This window comes from Trifolium pratense, linkage group LG7 (assembly GCF_020283565.1).
Source record: "Trifolium pratense cultivar HEN17-A07 linkage group LG7, ARS_RC_1.1, whole genome shotgun sequence".
Classification (NCBI taxonomy): domain Eukaryota; kingdom Viridiplantae; phylum Streptophyta; class Magnoliopsida; order Fabales; family Fabaceae; genus Trifolium; species Trifolium pratense.
In genome coordinates, this window is record NC_060065.1 from 30054991 (window position 1) to 30067680 (window position 12690).

General features: G+C 32.5%; 2 protein-coding genes across 3 annotated transcripts; both read right to left on the minus strand.

The window, feature by feature from the left end:
* LOC123896222 (putative ripening-related protein 2) lies at window positions 1-513 on the minus strand. The gene has a single exon (XM_045946637.1). The coding sequence runs from the start codon at window positions 511-513 to the stop codon at window positions 1-3; it is 513 nt and encodes a 170-aa protein (XP_045802593.1).
* Window positions 514-6203: 5690 nt separating this feature from the next.
* Window positions 6204-11789, minus strand: LOC123898889 (AT-hook motif nuclear-localized protein 9-like). Of its 2 annotated transcripts, none has more exons than XM_045949920.1 (7): window positions 11331-11789; window positions 10752-10776; window positions 9510-10025; window positions 8041-8108; window positions 7625-7756; window positions 7066-7227; window positions 6204-6684 (listed from the first exon to the last, which is right to left on the minus strand). In XM_045949920.1, exons 3-7 carry the CDS (start codon window positions 9931-9933, stop codon window positions 6430-6432), a joined length of 1041 nt encoding a protein of 346 aa, XP_045805876.1. In that variant the 5' UTR covers window positions 9934-10025; window positions 10752-10776; window positions 11331-11789; the 3' UTR covers window positions 6204-6429. The 2 variants fall into 2 exon arrangements, with proteins under 2 accessions (XP_045805876.1, XP_045805875.1); XM_045949919.1 differs by having other exon boundaries at window positions 11241-11759.
* Between the last annotated feature and the right edge of the window lie 901 nt (window positions 11790-12690).

A 12690-nucleotide genomic window follows, 5' to 3' on the forward strand; every position in this document is an offset into this window, starting at 1 on the left:
TTATGCATCTGACCAGAAAATTTCCATCTCACCCCTATCTTTCTGAGGCACACCTAAAGCCTTCCAAACAGCAGAAGAAGCATCAACAATATTATTCAAACACCCTCGAGTAGAATCACATTCATCAACAACCAAAGCTTTAACCCTTTTACCATTTCCAAATATATTAATCTTTTTCAAACACCTCTTCTTATCACTCTTTAACCAACCAGTTGATAGTGCTACAACAAGTGTATTATCAGAATGAAATTTTCCATCACATTCTGATGCTGATCCTCCATCTCCACCTTTCTCAAAATTATTCAATGTTAGTGTTGCTTTTGTGTGCTTAGTTACTTTAGGTGAACATGTTGTGTGGGTTTTTCCTGGTTTACAACTGTTTGATTTCAAGTTTTTTCCTCTTACTCTTCCTTTGTGTGTGGAAGCTTCAATGCTTAGGCAAAAAGTTGATACAATGATTAGAAGAAAGATTATGGTTTTAATGGTATTTGATGAAATTTTGACACCCTTCATTTTATTTTTATTTTCTCTATGTTTTTTCCCTAATGATGGTGTGTGAAGTAGAGTTCAGCATGTAGGATATTTATAGAGATAACAATCCCAAAAAGACAAAATTATTTTGTTAAATAAGATTAGGGTCGACGCTTACTATATTTGGAGGTTCTGCTCGAATATTAAAAATAGGTTTATAATAAAAACAATGCAAATTTTATAAAAGTAATCATCATAGTCAATCGCTTTTATTTTAAAAACTCGGTATCTGATTCAAGGACCGACTAATATGAAGGAACCAATTTCACCGTCTTGAAACCTTAAGAAGAGTACACTCCAAGATCCCAAGCCAACCCAACTGAGTTATAATGGTCTATAGTTAATTTATGCACATCAAATATTCAAAAAAAATTAACAATATATAACAATTATCGTAAGATCTCAAAATTTTAAAGTATCTTCTAAAAATTTAGAGAGCCACCTAGCAAGAGCACATAGTATTGGGTCGTGCCGCAATAAGACATTTAAGTTGTAACGAGATTATTTTTCATCAAGTCCAATGGTTAGTTTGATGGAACATATGAGTTTGTCATCTATCAATATAAAACATGATATGAGTTAAAAGTTAAAACCTTAAGTTGCCGATTAAATAAAATTAATTTAATAGTAACAAAGCATGCATATGTTAAAATCTTGATATTACCTCCGGAGTTAAAACAAGCCGTTTGTGGACAATAAAAATGAAAACGTTTCTGACTTTCTTCCAAAATTGAACATAAGTTGATCACGTAACGATCACGGGTCTCTTTTAACTTAACTAATTATTTTGGGTTGATCATTGGTTTGGACATGCAGTGTTAAAATTTTTAGAGAGAATTTGTCACCTATTTGAGTCCTATAAAATTCTAATAATTAGTCTATCTTGTATTTGATAACAGAGCGAAGACATGTGAGACTTTGGATGGATGGAGGATATGTTGTGTCAAAGTTGGTATTCATCCAAGAAGTCCCACATAGACCGGTTGGAAGAAAAAAAGGTAGAATGTTATTATAAACAGGGAGAGTTATATTGAGTTTTATTCACGACAACAACTCTATTTTTATAAGGTTAGGGTAGTTGTGAGTCACGAGAGGAGAGTTTGCAATTTTTTCGTGCAAAAATTGGAGTTGAGGACGGTTTGCAATTTTTCTGTGCAAAAATTGTAATTGAGAGTGTTTGCAATTTTAGTCATCGTAAAAAATTGCAGATTTAGTATTATATTATTGCAGATTTAATAGTAAAATATTATCGTGAGTTTGTTTAGTTTAGTTTTTATTTGTTGAAGATTCTATTTAGTTTTATTTATTGTGTGGAGATTTTTTTTCGATTATTTCTCCAACAAAACCTACTTTATGTGTCTCATAGGTTCTTCGACGGAGATTAGTTATTGTTAATGGTAGTGAAAACTAAAAACTTTAAAAAAGAAAAACTTGAGTCAAAAAAACTTTGAAAAAGGAAAACGGAAATTTTAATTTTTTTTTTCTTGAATCATACTTTAATAAAGAATAAAAAATGACTACATCACAACTTTGGAAAAGATGACTACATCAAAATTTAGTATCTTTATATGGGTTGCTTCTAATGTGGTCAAGTAGCTCAAATTGTGCACCATCCACAAGTTGCTCATATTATTATAACGAATACAAATTTTATAAAACTCATCGTTGGATTGAAAGTTTATATCATATAGATTGTCTATAATTTTTTTTAAAGAAATCGAAAATTATTTGATATGTTATTGTGACCATCAAAATTAAAGTTTATGAATTTTAATTGAATACCGTTAATCTTGATGAGTCTCAATAACGTATCAAATAATTTTTAATTTTTTTAAAAAAATTTATGGATAATCTATATGATATAAAATTTCAATCCAAAAAAACGATAAATTTTATAAAATTTGTATTTGTTATAATAATATTTGAAACTTGTGCACCATAGAAGACTTAGTGAAGTCTTTCATTAGCTTAAGCCTCTTTATATATAGTGTAAATTTAAATTAACCAAAGTTGAGGTAGAAATGGCCGATTCAAGATGGTACATCAAATGATTCCCCAAACTTGTAGATTCTGAAAAGAGGAGAATCCAATATTATATTATGATTTTAATAACTGTATACACAATCATCTAAACAATGATGCTCTCGTCATGCGTAATATGATTTAGTAAAATATCATTATAAGTATTTACATTGTAGGATATAATTTTTTAAGTAAGATAGCATTCTCTATTTTCTTTTTCGTAAGATGATAGCATTCTATTACTCTTTTATACTTACATGGGACCAATGTTTTTTCTAGAGAATAACATATATAATAATAAATATCGAATGAGATATTCCCTAGACTCAAAAGTACATCCAAATACGGCAAGTCACCAAGATTAATTTATTTAGTTTTAATTATATGAAGACAATTTTCTGTCAAAAAAATCATATGAAGACAATTACAATCTTTTCATGAACATTTCTTGTTGTTTTTAACTGTAGCTCAATTAGGGACATTAAAAATATTGTCATAGATCTTAGATCCCATGACACTATTTCTCTCATTATATTCTAGTAGATTAACTAAACATGACTAACTAAAGAAACTGGAGTTCGAGCATTGTTACAACCATTTACTATTTATGTAAATTTTTAGCCACTAAAGTATATGACCAACAAAACAAAAACTAAACATGATTAAGGCTCCGTTTGTATTAGCTTATTTTTTAGTTTATGTAAATAACTTATGCAATATTATTATAAATTTGTTAAAAGGTAGTTTATGATAAAATAACTTATAAAAATACAATTTTCACTACCGTGAACTTATAAAATAGCTTAAAACCTATAAGGTTTGGAATGGGGCGGAAATATCCGAACCCCATCAAATATAGGATTGAGTTCTACTTTTTATCCTTATTGGAGATCAGACCTGGTAGAATGATATTCAAATTCAAAATTAGATTTCCCAAAGTTATAGCAGGGTGTTGTAATTGATCTGGGCCATTCGATCTCTGATTGGCGGCTGAAATCATATTATTTTATAAAATTGTATTTAAATTTGAACTGTCTGATCTCAAATCAACGGTCATGATTGATTACAGCGTAAAACTGCGTCATTATTTGACAACAGTGAATCCATATCCCTCAAATTCTTTTTTTTTTTTTTTACAAGATAATAACACTATCCTCAAATTCTTTCGTATTGGTAAAAGACAAAAATCATTCCCGCTCCATTTTCATGTCTAAACATATCAAATTTTAAGTCAAGTCTACAGTTATGAGTTGATATAACCAATATTTGTATTGTTGTGTTACTAGTAAACATCGATAGTATATGTGATAATAGACAATGAACCTTAATTTTGTTATTTTTCACAGTAGATGGATCATTGTGTCATCATATATAAACCAAAAATATAAATATGGTATATAGCATCAGCATGTTACTATTCATGAATATTACAAAATCAAATGTCAAGATCAGGCTGAACAACACACATAACCAACTATATTTATTTAAGACTATAATTAGTGGCTTGTATTGTAGTAGAAATTTTGTTATTGTCGAAGTTTTGTAACACAACAAACAATTGATGTTGATACTATAATTATTTGCTTGTATTCGAGTATGAATTATGATTTTTAGTTGTTTCCTCATTCTCAACAATGTCGAATACAAAATTGATTTATTTGGAATATGGTGTTAGAATTGTGTGAAAAGAATATGTTAATTCATAGAATATATATCTCTGCAGTGAAAATATATATTTAGTGTAATTAAATTAGATTAGATGTATGGTTAAAGAAGTTTTACCGACGGCTATGAAGCACGGACTCCGACACGGACACCGCCACACGGACACGGACACCACGACATCGCTAATGTGAAAAATATAGGACACCGACACCGCTACATATTTATAAAACATATAAATCGAGAATCAAAATATATACATGTAAATCTAATTTGAGCAAATTATTTTTTAAACAAAGTTTTAAAACAAGATATGATAGTATTTTACCTTTATTTATCCATCTACGATCGAAAAAACTAAAACTATCGTAATCAAAATGTAATGTCTCCAATCCCTCATTGATTAATATTGTTGTTTCTACACATCTTTAACTCTTGTAGATATGTCTGATATGTGTCTAAGGAGAGTATAAGCAAAGAAAAAATAATTATTTTTGGGACACTTGTCCGACACGTGTCATACAAGTGTCTTACAGGTGTCGGACACCGATTAAAGGAGTGTCAAACTAAAGGAAAAATTGAATTTTTTTCGACATCGATATGAGCTATCTGACACGTGTCGGACGAGTGTCATACGAGTGTCGGACACTGACACGTGTCAGATACCGCGACACGCCTAATCATAGAGGTGTCGGTGCTTCCTAGACAGACGGTGTATACAACTTAGTTGAAAGTTCGGCTGCGAGTAAAATCTGGCCAAAAAATTATTCCATCCAGAAATCGAACCCGGTTTCTCCCGAAATCCATCATTTTTGGTGAAGCTCTTTAACCTGATTTGGTTAGACTCTACTATGCTTCTAAACATATGGTACAAATATAATTTTTACAAGTATAGAAATAAAAGACAGTCGCATAAAATTCAATAATTTTTAATTCTAAAAATGAATCCTCTACTTTTAGGAAGAAAAAGTCATTGTAACTTTAATGTATTTGAGGAAAAAAAACAAGTTGAGAGAAAGAAAAAAAAAAGTGATAATAAGATGAAAGTGAGAGAAATATTGATGAGAAACAGAAAAAATTGAAGTGATTTTTCTACAAGGTCTATTTGGTGGCCAAGATTAGAGAAATAAAATATTGTAACATAAAAATGGACAAGAGCAATGCTATTGTCACACTTCACAGAAAAAATGTGTTTAGAAAACATCAAAATTATAGCAGAAAATCATAACACATGAGGTTGTAAGAATTATGTTTGGAGAGTTTTCTATACTCACGCTGACAGTTGCATACCGCTCAACCAAACACATACTCACATGAGTATATTTAAGTTCCAAAATGTCAATTTTATGCAAAGTTTGACGACTGATGATTTGGCCGAGCTAACGATTCATGACAAGACTAATACAAAATATATTCTAGAAAGCGTTATGAGAAAGAACCTGATACTATTATATACTGTATAATGATTGCTCTTCTCCACATTACATCCCCCGTGTTGCTCACACAAACAAAATACACCACTGAAAGATATCTTTAAATTAGAATTTTACACCACCGGAAGATATCTTTCGATGAAATGGGGGGAATTCTGAGCAATATCACGGGAGAGAATAGGAATTACCGTTATATATAGTATGGAATGCAATAGAGAATGGCATGAAGCCCTAATTCATGGCAAGTGTTGAGGACTTGAGGTTGAGGGAACCTTTCATGCATACTTTGAAAGAGTACTTGCATTTCTTGACACAATTCAATGACAAAAATCGCAAGATTTTTAACTCGCAAGACTCCTATCGAAAATAATATTTTGTTTTAGAAGGGCATATATACCAACAACCCCTCGAACCATGTTGTGGGAGATCAGTCCCTTCTGCTAATCGCTTTGATTAGAACTACGCCATCATATCACATAAGTCGTGATATATTCACTTAAACCACAAAAAATCTAACCAACTATCAATTTCCATCAAAGAAAAAATAACCAAGATAGCAAAATCTTCAAATTTAAATACCTCACAACTACAAAGATATGAGTAGAACCCCTAAAGTCAATCAATCACAAGGTAACATAAATGAAATTCCACAAGTCAATAAGGCTTTCTCTACTCTATAGTTGATAATGCCAATTATGTCATAACTATGCGAAAATTAGATGAGTAACCATCAATCTTAAATATTTACCAAGTACTGGTGTATGCTAATAAAATAAAATTATCACCCGCGCATTAAATCAATGTCAATATGCGAATTACGCATATCCAAGGAACGCGATGCAGGCCAAGAATTGAGAGATGATGGAGTAAGATTTTGATTTGGTGAAGAAATGTTGTTCATTGCAACTGGATTATGAACTCCATGCTGATGATGCTGATGATGATCTGCCTCTATACCAACTTCTTGACCTTCCGAATCTTCAATCTTCTGTTTCTTTGTCTTTTGTCCGCCCCACATAAAGCTCCCAAGTATCACCTGATAGTCATGACCAATCAAATGTAACAATCCAAATAAAACTCGGGTTTGGGATTAATTTCACTTTAAGTGATATTGTTCGAACATGAAAAAGCCAACACCGTATAAAAATGCGGATGTGGATTTGTTGCAATTACAAATCTCATGCAGTTAGCACATCGGTGGTTGTTGAACCAATATTGGAGTCTAGATTTCAAGCTCAATATTTTAGTTTGAAAGAAAGAATCAAAATATGTTTGTTTTCTGCACTGTTTGATCTCGATCAAATGACCATCGATGTGCTAAATGTGTGAATTTGTGACCGAAGTAAATCTAAATCCATAAAAATACAACATTGCTGATATGCAAAGTGACTGATGTGCTAAACATGCGTGCAATTACCTGAACAGAACTTGCAGCAATGAGTAGTCCACCGACGCCTCCACCAATGACACGGCCATCAGGACTTGCAAGACAAACACTTAATGAACCAGTTCGATTTCGGGAGCTACCATTATCAGCAACCAAGTAAGAGCCTGACAAGCTAAGTATCTCGAAACGCCCCTATTGAAGCCAAAGTCCGCCAATTATTAAACATAACCATACATTAAAAAAGAAACAAGACTTTAACATGCTAAAGAGAATTATTGAAGGGATAAGAAAAAGAAACGAAACACAGCAAAACAGACAGATTCTGAATTACATAGCCTGAAGATCGTATAAGAAACAACAACAAATATACATATATAAGAAAATGCAACCACTAACATTATTTGCATATAAAAAAAATGCATTCTTAATCCGAGCCATTCTTCCAAAATAACAAAAGATTGATATGTGATTATATCATTTATATAAGTTTGAAACCTATCTAATATATGCATTTAAACGATCATAAATATTTATGAACCTATAAACACATTGAAACATAGATGCACGTAAAAATGAGAAAGTTTCAAACCTCATATGTGACAGATCCCCCAGATGTCGAAGCTTGACAAAGCGTCACAGTAGAGACAGCACCAGTGGCTGACATAACAAATATAGCTCTAGGTCCCTCCTGAGAAAATGCCAGAATTTTTGTCGCAATGTCCTACACAGAAGAAAATTGTCAATTTTCAAATGAATATTTCCTATATACTTACACAAAAGGCAGAACATGTTGCACAAATTCATTAGGATCGTCATACAGAAAATTGATGATTTTCTAGAGAACAATTGTCTCAAATGAAATCGCTTTCTAGAAAAGTACCATGCCATATTCTTCGATAGATTCATTAAAAATAAAGCAGCACTTCAACGATAAATAAATAAAAGTAAATATATAATAACAAAACAAGAAGATTGATACCGATTGCTATAAAAAATGTGGCATACCTCTCCAATTGCGACATTGATCACATGTGGGGTGAAACCATTCCCAGCTGAACTTGAGATCAACCCAGCTGGCAATAAACACTCAAATCATCAAACACAGAAAATATATAAAAATAATAAAACAAGAGTAACATAAAATCTATCCCCTTAGGTTGAATCAACATTGAGACAGAACCAAACCGGTCCTTACTACAGACATTTCACTAAATTAGCAAATAGGGAGTGCAACTGTTAGGTTATGCTCAATTGGCAATGCCAAAATGCCTTTTGGTTTTATAAAGCGACAAAATTTGAGACAAACAGTTCGTAAGGTCTAGCTCAATTGGCAATGCCGATATTGCTATGTTGAACACCTTCACCCAGGTTCGAACCCAGAACCTTGCAATGTGAGTTTCAGTGGTGTTTACCACTTCATCTATAGACCCAAAAAAAATTGTGACAAACAAAACTTTCAAGAGTTTAATAACTATACAATGAGTAAATAAAACATGTTTTGCATACGTATCCAATCATACTTCACCATCTTATCATAATAAACATGCTTGCATATGTATCCGAATTTGGATTTTCCGCATTCTACAATCCCCACATTCACACAATCGGCACATTGGTGACCGTTGGATCAAAATCGGACCATCCACATTTCAATGCAGATTTTGATGTTTTTTTAAAAAACTAAAATACCAAGCTCGAAATGAAGACCATCGGATCTCGATCTACCGATCATGTGCTGACAGCTTGAATGTCCCTACATTCACGCAGTCGGCACATCGGTAACCATTGGATCATAATTGGACGATACACATTTCCATGCTGATTTTGATATTTTTTTAAAACTAAAATACCATGCTCGAAATGAAGACCATCGGATCTCGATCTACCGATCATGTGCCGACTGCTTGAATGCCCCCCACATTCACGCAGTCGGCACATCGGTGACCGTTGGATCAAAATCAGACGATCCACATTTCAATGAAGATTTTGATTTCTTAAAAAAACTAAAATACCATGCTCAAAATGAAGACCATCGGATCTCGATCTACCGATCATGTGCCAACTTCTTGAATGCCCCCACATTCATGTAGTCGGCACATCGGTGACCGCTGGATCAAAATCGGACGATCCACATTTCAATGCAGATTTTGATTATTTTTTAAAACTAAAATACCATGCTCGAAATGAAGACCATCAGATCTCGATCTACCGATCACCAATGAGTAAAGTTTTGAATAGACAGTGTGGGTTATGTGTGTGGCAATTGAAATTTTTTTGTTAACTCAATTTCTTTCGGTATTAGAGTGCAACATGAAAAAGTAAACAAATCCTAACTCAAATATATGCATGTAATATATTTATGATCAAACAACACATGGATATGAATTTATGAAACCAGAAACATACCAAGTTAAAATTAAAATCAATTTATTTCTACTAAACGCGACAAATTAAAAAGTAGAATAGAAATTTACCAACAGAAGCCAACTGCTGCTTCTTCCCTGAACCTGGAGGGCGACCGCGACCACGTTTCTGTACTTGCGGTACAGATCCAGGTTGACTTGCTGGTGTTGTTGGAGTCAACGCCAACGAAACATTTCCGTCAGCCCCATACTTTCTAGGCCTTCCTCGCTTCCTTTTGACAGGTTCACCAGTTGAAGCAGCCGCAGAAGGAGCACCGACATTGATACATTGGGATGAAATTCCGGAAGAATCCATCGGCAATGTGGATCCAATAGTACCACCAATACTTGATTGAAATGGTGAATTGGTATTCGGTAGTTGACGAATACCGGGCGGACTATGCAATTCATGTTGGTTTCCAGAACCAGGTAATCCTCTCTGCATAAAGTACGATGCAGAACCCGATAATGCAGCCATTTGGTCGCCTCGATCCATGCATTTAAGTTCAAGTCCCTTCAAAATCTTTGACGACAATAAAACTCGAATCCCCTCTAAATACTCAACAATCTAAAATTTACCACCTATCTCTGTTCACATATAAAATCAATGTCAAATAAAAAAAAGTTAGAAAAATCATAAAATTCAATGCGCGGTCAACAACAATTGACTAAGAATTCCGAATAAATAAATAAATTATTAATTGAAAATGTCGTTTATTGAAAAAGTCAAGTATTTGAATTTTCAACGCAATGAATGCACAATTTTCAATAAAAATTGACACTTTTAAGTAATCCCTCCCGTCTTCTTTTTGTTTGGTCAAGTAGCCTAGTTGCCAAAATTTCACCCCTTAAGATGAATAAGTGGAGAGTCTGAGGTTCAAACTCCGACCCTGCATATTGCAATATCCCTACCAACTGCGCTATGCTCACGGGGACAAATAGTAAATTTGGTCGAAGAGGATATGAGACCGTCATCCTGACCAGAAATTTGATAAAACTAACCACAAATCATAAATGAAATATTTCAACATTGCGAAATGTACTCAGACTAATATTTTTTGTTTTAACCATCCAATTCTCAGGGAAAATGGACCGAGTAATCTGGAATTTGGCCAGAAGATAACGAAAGTCTGATCGATAATTGTTTCAGCCAAAAATCAAACTTGGTACTCCGACTAATTCAATGTTAACTAAAACTCATTAACCATTTAAGTTCAACCACTTTCATATACATACTCTACTCAATTATACATATGAATGCTTGACATCTATATCTAAATGTGAAGAGCAAGCAAAAAAGGATAAGAAAATTACCTTAAGACTCAAAAGCAAACCAAACCTGCAGAAAACAACCAAAAAGTATAATCTAGATCAATGGAAATAATCTACAAAATCAATTATTATAGTAAGGACAAAAATAGAAACTAGATTACATCTTAAACTATACACAAAAACATGAAAAAATAAGAGAAGGCTTGACATTGAAGATAAAGACCAGCTTAACTGTAACAGGTCCACTCTCACAGTCACACCAACCAACCCATAACAAAAACTTCAACACTAAGCAATTTCTAAAGTAACCCCATTTTAGCTTACCCTTTGATGCAGACACCAAGAAAATAAAAAATCCCAAAACAAAACAAAAAAGGTTCCTTTTTTTTACTCTCAATGTTATAAACCCAGTTTCAAACTCAAGTAAAATGAACAAAATGCTACACTAAAAAAAGCAACTTTTATATAAAACTACACAAAAAAGCTGCAACTTTGGTGAATTAAGTAAAAAGTAAAAGAGATTTTTTACACCTTAAAGCATATTTAAGCATAAGGAAGAGATAGTGCTATGCTATGAATGCATAATTCAAAAGGGTGAAGAGAGAAAAAGAGAGTACTAACATATGAAGAGAGAGAGAGATAGAATCAAAACTCAAAAGGGTATTGTGAATTGTGATTGTGATCATGTGGTTCACAATTCACGTACTCCATGATGAAGATGTGGTGGAAGCTAGTGTGAAAGTTGAAAAACGTTCAACGGTTTCATAGGGAATTAAAGAGAGGTGGTGGTGGGTGACAGAGCAGCACAGAGAGAGAGAGAGAGAGAGAGAGAGAGAGATGAGAACAAAACAACATTAACTACAGAATGTGAAAAAAGTAAAAATGAAAAAACATTAGTGTATGAATAGTGTTTGAAATATGCTATGTTTGTGTCTGATTTTTTCTCTTTCTTAGTGTGTGTGTCAGTTGCATAAGTCATTATCAGATTGCATAAGTCATTTTATTTTTCTAGGGGGTGAGGATGATATGGAGGTCTTTATTCAGATTTTCTCTCTCCTAGTTTGATTAATAATCATGAATGATGATAGTGATCATGAAAATATGGTCTATATAGAGTTTAGCTATGTGCTTTACTAACTGGCATTTCACAAACAAACAAAACTTTTCAACACAAAAGCACTTCTTTTTTGGATTTTTGGAACTTTGAACTAGGATTTTGGATAACATGTAAACACACTCTCAACAGTGAGATTTTTTGTTTTAATTTGTAAAATTAATTCATTTATAAATTAGTGTTTTGAAAAAAAATTATTAATTTTTTTATATGTGAATTATACTGTAGACTATCTTCATAAGTGGTTTAGGGTTAAGGGCGGTAAAAAACTTATCAGAAAATTTAATGATGGTAGACCATACTTTTCAAAATTAATACTTCATGACTCTCCTTGTCTTTACGGATAAAGAAGTGATCTGAGTAGTGTCGATTTAATATAATAACTAAAGATTTCAACAGCAGAAAATAAAAGTTTGTTGTGGTCTGGGATCCTCGTCAATTATAGAATTCTGACTAATTAATGATAAATTTGTGCATGAAAACCAACAGCTACTAAGGTGTCGTTTGGCTTGACTTTTTTTTATGTCTTAGAAACTATCTGAAAACTAAAAGTAAAAATAAGAGCTTTCAGAAAAAAGAAAAAAAAAACTAAAAATATTTGGTAATTGTTATTTTTTTTAGCTTCAAAAGTCTTTTATCTTTGTATTTTACTCATAAAAATTAAGCAATTTATTTTCTAACAAGAACTTCTTAAAGATCTGTTTGTCCTAACTTCTCCTTTTATTGAGTAAAAAAATTTGAAATAAGTTAGATCAAACGGTACATAAGTATTACCCTGAGTTTGTGTTCCATTATATCATAATTTGAGCTAATAATTTATACTTTACAATAAGCTCACATGACAAAAAAATAGGTTTAATTGCATAT

Coding starts and splice junctions, on each gene's coding strand:
- LOC123896222 (XM_045946637.1), bottom strand. CDS start 513: ATGAAGGGTGTCAAAATTTCATCAAATACCATTAAAACCATAATCTTT.
- LOC123898889 (XM_045949920.1), bottom strand. CDS start 9,933: ATGGATCGAGGCGACCAAATGGCTGCATTATCGGGTTCTGCATCGTAC. Junction 8,109..9,509: donor GCAGCAGTTGGCTTCTGTTG/GTAAATTTCTAT, acceptor GTTTATTGCCAG/CTGGGTTGATCTCAAGTTCA. Junction 6,685..7,065: donor TTGCTGCAAGTTCTGTTCAG/GTAATTGCACGC, acceptor CATGACTATCAG/GTGATACTTGGGAGCTTTAT.